Consider the following 8,802-nt stretch of genomic DNA (forward strand, 5'->3'; position numbering starts at 1 on the left):
AGAAATGAAATAAAATAAAATAAAATAAAAGATCTGGCAATTGCTCCAGTGCGTTCTGTATTTGTGTTTGCACTCTGGAGAGCATCAGAGGTTTCTATTTACAATGTGTTTTTGCAGCGTTGAGCAATGTAGCAAATCAGTCACAGATTCTGTTGATTTCTTGAACGCAATGACAAATCAGATGCATTTCCAGTCATAATCCACTCAGTTTTTTGTTCAATGCAGAGTTTTGCACGCTCCATTCATTGTAACAAAATGTAGACATGATATACGAGATACATTGTGTAGTTGTGCTTTCTGGGCTATACTATCCATTCAGAATTTGAATAAATTAAAATTGCTGCTATAAGGACCAGCAGCCACATGCTGCAAATTAATCCACATATAAATGTGGTGTGGGATTCACACTCAAAATTGCAATGACTGACATAGTGATAACCATAGCATAGACGGAACAAAAATATGAAATGTCAAAATAGATTATTAAGGCTATTAGAGCCTGTGCTGATAAGAAGTAGAAGTGATAATTCATGAAACTATGAGTTTAATGTGGCAAATGTGGTCCAATTTTACTCACGATACTGTGACTGTACTGAGGGTGGAGAAGGATACAAAAAAATGCCTCTAAAATCCATGGTCAGGCACATAGTATACAGTGGGAGGAAGTGTAGAATAGGAACACTATTCTTTCCTCTAATAGTAATGATCCAACTAAAATAAGGATACACAATTCACAAAGATAAAATCTGTGACTTATCTCAAGTAGATTGCTGTATTATTTGTCAAAATGATTCAAATTCCATCCTAGCAAATATTATTTTTAGAGTACAAATAACATTTGTCAACAGAATGCAGCTTTTAGAAGGTGTTTTATTAATGCAAGATTAATGATTGAAGAATTATTTATTGCATGCTGGATTGCCACTCAGATAAGTGTTTCAGTAATGTATGTGAATCAACTGTGGCATATCTTTGTGGTAATGATTGCTATGTGGCCCTTAAAGTAACTTTTAATTAATGAAAACAACTTTGCATCAGATGAAAGTTGCTCTTTTCATTTTTATTCTGTAATTACCATCCATATTCCCTCCTCCTATCTACTCTCTCGTACACAAACAGATCATATTCACTAGTATTTTTGTTCACCGTGAGACTCATGTTGACATCACACAACTGAGATCAGGTGGTTCTGCTTTGCGCATACAGATCCTCTTGGGTGCAAAAGCACATTTTTAATTCATTTATCAACATCAGTGGCAGAGCAGGTAGAATCACTTCCAAATCCTAGGTGTTTCAGTATCTCATCCCAGCAGGGGCCCGATGAGAGCTGTTTTCAGTCTCGTTTGGATTCTCTCTCTTGCTCTTTTCTGTCTGCACTTTAACTTTTAATGTCATCAGCTGGAGTGTCTGCCAAAGGCATATCGTGATTAAAATGTTTATCCACAATGTGGATAAATAAACTTATAATCATCCTGTGCAACTCTTGATTTGGAAAGATGTTTTTTATATATTGTAATCATTTGTGATCACACTTTATTTTAAGGTCCAATTTTCACTATTAACAAACCATTAATTATGACTTTTGCTTCAATAAACTCCTAATTTTCTGCTTATTAATAGTTGGGAAGGTTACTTTGGAAATGTAACTTTGGAAAATAAACAGTGTAACTATTTCTATTACTTTATTAAAATAATGTAACTGATTAATTTGATTACTTTTTGATAACTTTTTTAAATTTCTACCAATTTTTTTCAACTGTTAATTATTTTAAAAACATTTAAAGCAGGCAGGGTTAACATTACTGTAGGACTCAACACTTATTAATGTCAGACTTTCAGAATCCTTCATCATTTGAATTAAGATTATACTATATTTTTAAAGTACATCCTATGAATATGTGCTTTATAAGTACTAATAAACAGCCAATATTTTAAGGATAGGCATGCTTATAAGCAACTAAAGTAGTGAGAATTGGTGCCTATACTTAAGTGTTACCTCATTCGCAAATTAACAATAGTGTGCTTGATTAATGTATATCCAGCAAATTCCTTTTGTGTATTTATGAGTGTAATTCTGATTTATGAATGTTGACTTTACACACACACACACACACACACCACACATTAGTAGTATTAATAAAAAAATAAATAAGATTTACAAAATAAAAACACCTACAACTTTAGAGTCTCAGCTTTATTTTGGTTAGTCTTTTCCAGTTCAGTTTCAACATGAGAGTTTGTGGGACTCGTGAAATTTGACATGTCTGGTTTTTGACACTGATTGCGCACACCTACAAAACATCCCGATGGACAGGGTATTGCATTACTTCTGATAAAATCTAGAATCATTTTAATGGCTTTGGCATTATTAACATTCATGACGAGTTCATGAATTCATGATGAGAACATGAGCATGTGCAAGAACAGAATATTTAAGGTCACCACTTAATAAATATTGAAATTTAGAACATTCAACCATGCCATGTGACGTCTTCAATAAGAAGAAGAATGACAAGGCAAGGAAGAAAACAAAGTATGTGAAAAAAAAATAAAAAAAAGATTAAGTATATCGGTTCTTTAGTATAGTGGTTGACTCCATAAAGTGAAAGGCAACATCTACATTCAGAGAAAACGAATTATTAATAGAGAAGTACAATCTTCCCCTCCTACACTGTAGTGATTTTAGGGGAAAAAAAGGTTCATTACCCACCTAATACACCTAAAAGATGCAAAGATAGAACATCAATACCCCCAAAAGGCAATGTTAAGAGGCCAGTGTATTTCCATTAAGTAACTATACATAAATGTAGGCACATCTGACAAATGAAGCTGAATCACACACATGGCGTGGCTCGAAACAACCTACATATGCAACTACTGTGCACATTCTAAATATAGGGAAATCACACGAGGCAGCAATACAATACAAGAGGGACAAAACAGTGCTGGCTACATTGGTAGAGGAAATGTAATTTACAGTAAAACAACATGTCCCTTTGATCGTGGACACTTCTCATTCAGTAGTAGAATAAATATTTTATGCTATGGCTAATCCTCCAGGCGTTTACATTCTAACCCTAGACTGAAAGCAGAAAGCTGGAAGTAAAGAGTACGGACAATGTTAGGTCCCACATATGTAAGATGGTATGATGTTTTAGACTAGTGTTTTTAAATAATCTTTTATTGACTTTTTGTTTATTTTATTTTATTTTATTTTTTTAAGTTCTCTCCTGAACTAAAATGAGGCCTCTTTCTGACATGAGACACTTGTACATTCAAAAAACATCCCCTCGGTTAAACACTGTGGAAGACCGGTGAGAAACTTCTCTCTGGTGCCTTTGTATCTCAAGTCAGAAGAGGGGCCTTAGTTTGCCTTTAAATAAGGAGAGAGAGGAGGTACTCTGTTCAGAGGTCATGTTGATTTGGTCATGACACCGATTTTAACATCGAATCGTCCCTGGTAGCGATCCTTGTCGCTGTAATAAATGTTTTCCCCGAACACTTTGCACTCCACGCGGATCTCTGTGTCCAGGGTGATGTTGACGAACTGGACGGCCACCAGGGGCTGCAGGTAATGTTCATGCAGGCGTTTCCCGTAGTAGGGGTAATACTGAAGAGGAAAGCCTTCTCCGATACCGTAGTACTTCACTTCACCGAGCTTACCTGCATCCTCTTCTTTCTGCGGGTGTTTCAGAGAAGACCAGAGAATACATGCTGCCAGTTAGCAACCATTTTACTACTTTGCAGAGCAATTGAGAGTATTCAGTCAAGCAGGGAAATGATCGCTCACCTTATTTGTGCAGTGGATAGGAATCACGTTGGGCTGGATTTTGTGCTTTGCCTCTTCTGGAATGCTTTCATTTGATGCTGGTGGCTAAAAGAAAAAAAAAAAAGAAAAACATGAGACTTGCACGCAACATTATACAAGTTAAAAATACTATGATAACTTTTCTGCAATGAACAATATTCTCAATAAAATTATCAAGAAATTATTTATAATAAAATACTGTGTAAGAAAAATTATAAAATAATAAAAAGTAAACAAATACAACAACAAATAATAATAATAATATAATAAATAAACATAGTATACATATACATGATAGTGTAATACATATACATGATAGAAGCATTCACATAATACTATAAAGACAAGAAATTTGCTAATGTATTATAAAAATGAACCTTAAGTCAGTTAATTCATAGTCTACAGAAATGCAAGATCCTACAAACATTTTGTGAATATTGTTGTATGTATTTAACAAACCTTAGGTCTGAAGTTTACAATCCTGTTGAGCTTGACAATCAAGCAGGGCTTCCCCTCTGCGAATCCAAAATTACGATCTTCAATGCCAGAACAGGGTCCTAGCCAAGACTTTGAAAACTGGCATGCCTTTCTGACACCCATGTCACTTTCTAGATCACCTCTGTTTTTGTAGTCCCCGGGTTGCTCTGTCAAAATAGAAATAATAATAATAATAATAATAATAATAATAATAATAATAATAATAATTATATATATATATATATATATATATATATATATATATATATATATATATATATATATATATATATATATATATATATATATAAAAATTCTACATATGTAAAGATTTATATATATAATTATAATTTTCTCAAAGGGACGTGGAAAAGAGATAATTGAATATATATACAAGTATAAAAACAGTGTGTGGAATAATTCATAATATTTTCTAGTATTTAGTTAATGAAGGCTAATGAAAACCTTGAGAATGCATCTATATTCATCTGGGACTTAAGTAACAGAAGACAAATGAGTAATTTAGTACCTCCACAGTCCTCAAACTTCATTAGGTCCTTCTGTTTTTCCATGTCATAGGAATCTAAAAATTCTTTCATGGCTTTGACGTATGTCCTGTAGGTATCATCATCCTCCGGACTGATGATCAGCTCAGCCTTGTCTGAACGTGGGTAGTGAGAGAGCCCTGTGCACAGATAAAATAAAATAACACAAATACAAGGAATTTACATTAATTTCTTTGCTTTTTTAGAGAGACATACTTGTCGGACAGTAAATCTTTGGACTTCTCTCATTTGACTCGTTTGTATTAAAATCTTGAACTCTTTCAGGTTTAATTCCCTAATTCTTCTGTGCAATATCAGCAATCATTGTGCAATTCTGAAGAATTCTGTCAAGTCTTGATAAAGTGTGCCTTCGAAAAATTTAATAACTAACATTGGTTTAACCTCTAACAGCTGTTTAACCTCCCTGAAATGTTGAATGAGTCATGCAAGAATTTGTTTGGCAAATTGCAAAAGAATGTTTCTTATTACATCTAATAAGCTTTTAATAATCATATTAAGAGACAAAAATGTAAAAAAAAAAATCCTTTATTAAAATGAATAAGCAAAATAATGCAACCCTGTTAGTTAATACTTTGTCATTTTAGAATTACATTAATCTTCACAAAGTAACTGCCTTTTTATCAGTATAAAATTATGCACAAAATATTAGCAGTAGGTAAAGGCTGGTGAGCTTCAAATGCATCTGACAAATGAACAAAGCCTATCTGAAGAATCTGATTGATAACTGGTTCTGCATTGTAAATTAAATCAAATTACATCTTTTGTAACAAAATCAAATGTGAAAGACAGCATGTCCTGAAAACAGTTTGCAGTACACAAAGCTCGCAATGACTCAGAGATGTAAATAAATCATAGAGGAACTGTGATTGTTAGAGGGAAAAAGAATGAATGCTGAAATACATGTTTTGAATCATCCTGATGCTTCCCATGATCAGTTTTTCTAAATGAGCCTTGCCAAGAGGAGAGGCATCAGTTTCTCTACAAAGTGTTTTATAGTTCTAATGTGTCTGAAAGGTATCTGATGTCATAGCCAGTCTGTTTCTCCTTCACATGCCTTCTGTTCTACCAAGAAAACATGTGAAATATATCAGCTGTGATGTAAAATGGATTTTCATTTCCCAAGAGCCCAGTGCTCTCTTAAAAACAAAAAAAAAAAAAAAAAAAAAAATGTAAACTTTTTTTTACTGTATGAAAATACTAATTATTCCACAAAATGTTCTAAAAAGTATAATGAATTGAAAAAAACAAACACAAATTTTCTATAATAAAAAATGACAGTAATTGTATTCTTCTTTCTTTCTTTGTTTAATTGTACTCTTTGAATTTAATTTGGCCCCATGCAGTTCCACTATGATCCCCTAGGGCTTTATAAAACCCCTATGATATTACTTCAACTTCAATTTACACTCACAATAAATTATAAGAAAGATATCAAAGGTAGGACAGTCACCGCAATAGAATTGTTACCTGGAGGAGCTACTCTGTCCTGCCAGGTGGGTTTGTAATCGCTCAGGGTGAGGAGGAGTACCTGGATAGTGCCGATAAAGATCCCGGCCAGACAGCCATAAAAGATAAGATAGAAGAGGAAGATTTTTGCTGTAGAGAGAGAAAGAGAGAGACAGGACATATTTTAGTATGTGAAGACATTTTGAGCAGCAATTCTGATGTCATTACTGTATTTAATGATGATTGTTTGTTTGTTATAGATGTGCTTTTGGTTTTGATAATTGTATATTTGAATTGATGCTTGAAAATTCTATGCAATAAAGCAAGTGTGTTCTTTCCTTGGAGAAAAGACACTTCAAATCCTCAAATGTTTACTGGAACAGTCTAGAAGTCTAATAGTCTAATAATAAAACTTATATTTATACATATACAACACTAAACTGATACATAAAAGAAAGAGTATTATTGGAAATGACTACTTGGAACAGTCTGATCCCACTGATGTTACATCATCAAACAGGCGAATCTGCTGACACCATACCAGCAATACAAATGTCCTCAATCTGTCCCCAGAAAATACAGAGGTGCCAGCATGGCAGGACATGATGAGCAATCTCAATGTCTCAAACATCAACAATGTGTAGGGGCATCGCAGAGCAGTAAAACCAGTATGGTCATATATTCAGTTCTTTCCCAACCAGTCAAACCAGTCTTCCCACTTTATCCCAAAATAATTCACTTACAGCCTTTCCAGATGATGCACATTCGAATAAGTTCCAATGAAATCATTACAGTGACTCAGGTTACAAGGTCTGAGTGGTTTCCAGTGGTGCATAAAGCAATGTCAGAGGGTCATTGAGACTAAAGCCCAGCGAATATCAGTGTATTAGATCATGTAATGGCCATCATAAATCTCAGGAGATAAAATGACTTCTAGGATTATATATGTATTCTTCCTCATCTGGAGTGGAAAGCAGATTCAGTTACTTACCAAGACAATGGAGTAAACTTTAGACATTAGGCATCATTAGACATTGAAGGTATCAATTAGAAACTGTTGCTGCCTTAAATACATGATGATGAATATTTATTGCAACCTTAGATGAAGCAGTCAGGCCCAAAAGACTAGGCCTTTCACCTTGAGTCACCTTGAACAATGATGCATTTTTAACCCTTTCCACGTGTATCACGTTAAAAATGACAGGTATGCTAATTAAATGACAGGATGATTGATTTCATGGCATGCACGGACATGAAACAATCAGCTTTTTAAAAACACAAGCCTTTAACCATCTCGTTATTTAATTATTTATTTCTGAGGAGGAAAATCATTTTATTTAATTTCATTTTAATTGCATTGAGCAGCGAATATCGAACTGATCAATAATCTGAAGTTGTGCTTTGTTGACCTTTTGCTCCTCCACTAGTATCAAATTCACGCAGAGCATTCATTATATATTCATAAATCTTTATATTTAGAAAGAAAGATGAGAACACATAAAGCGTGTCTAAAGACTATGTGATCTCAGCGAAACAGGTGGGGTACAGACAAACAGCAACAAATAAGCATACTTATAAAAAATGCTTTGAATCATCAGAATACATCCGTTACCACTGCAAATCGTGCGTTCAGTCTGAATATCGATATATGAAAGTCCGTGAGACATTTGCTGCAAAGTCAAATCATACAGGTTGCTTCGTGACCAGACTGGCAGTCTATCGGTACCTGCTGTTATAGAAACGGCGTTGACGGGCATCACAGCGCTATCCAACGTGCTGAAATTTAGAAATACCGTCGATACAACATCTATAATAAGTTATACTTACACCAACTACCACCGGTGCGTCCCAGAAATTCCTTCTTCTCCGAATTCCATAAATACGTCTTCCATCCTCCTTCATCTTTATTTTGAGCGGGCATGGTTAACTGTAAGGTTTGATTTTTTTCCCTCTAGGCAGCGAATTCCCTTGTGTCTCCTTTCTTGCCTCCTTTGGAACACTACACCCTTTCCTGGAGCACTAATCCCACCGTGACATGGAGCCGTACCCGGCTCTCTCCAAGGTGCCCCGCGTAATATATCCAGCGGAGCGCCCGGGTCCCGCCCACCGCGACCAAGCGCAAATCACAGACAGAACCTCCAATCACGTAACACGGTCGTGCAGCTCAAGAAATTGGGGTGGGAATCACTTTACAATAGGGTTGCGTAAAAAGACGTAGATTCCGCTGTAAGAACAGGACAGGTCGAAGGGAGTGATGTAAAAGCCCATGACGCAAGAGCCGCGTTCAACGCCAAGAAGTGGGGAAACGGATCTAGGACGCCTCAAGGCAGAAAAAAAAGCGCTGTTTTTAGGATTTTCAGGCTGTTATATTTAGACAGCTCAAGCAGATGGATGCACATATGCCTGCGTGCCTTTACACTGGAAAATGTTTTCATCATTATGTAATAACAATGTGTTTCCTTCTATCTATTTAACGTGTCATATTGTTTCTATCATTTCTACATA

The 8,802-nt window shown here is 35.1% G+C and overlaps 1 protein-coding gene across 1 annotated transcript; it reads right to left on the bottom strand.

Moving 5' to 3' along the window:
• Positions 1 to 2,179: 2,179 nt before the first annotated feature.
• On the bottom strand, positions 2,180 to 8,362 carry LOC109086079 (sodium/potassium-transporting ATPase subunit beta-233-like). Its single transcript, XM_042730916.1, has 6 exons — positions 8,125 to 8,362; positions 6,319 to 6,447; positions 4,815 to 4,970; positions 4,268 to 4,452; positions 3,791 to 3,874; positions 2,180 to 3,679 (listed from the first exon to the last, which is right to left on the bottom strand). The coding sequence occupies exons 1-6, from the start codon at positions 8,216 to 8,218 to the stop codon at positions 3,413 to 3,415; spliced, it is 915 nt and encodes a 304-aa protein (XP_042586850.1). The 5' UTR covers positions 8,219 to 8,362; the 3' UTR covers positions 2,180 to 3,412.
• Between the last annotated feature and the right edge of the window lie 440 nt (positions 8,363 to 8,802).

This window comes from Cyprinus carpio, chromosome A1 (assembly GCF_018340385.1).
Source record: "Cyprinus carpio isolate SPL01 chromosome A1, ASM1834038v1, whole genome shotgun sequence".
NCBI classification, from domain to species: Eukaryota; Metazoa; Chordata; class Actinopteri; order Cypriniformes; family Cyprinidae; genus Cyprinus; species Cyprinus carpio.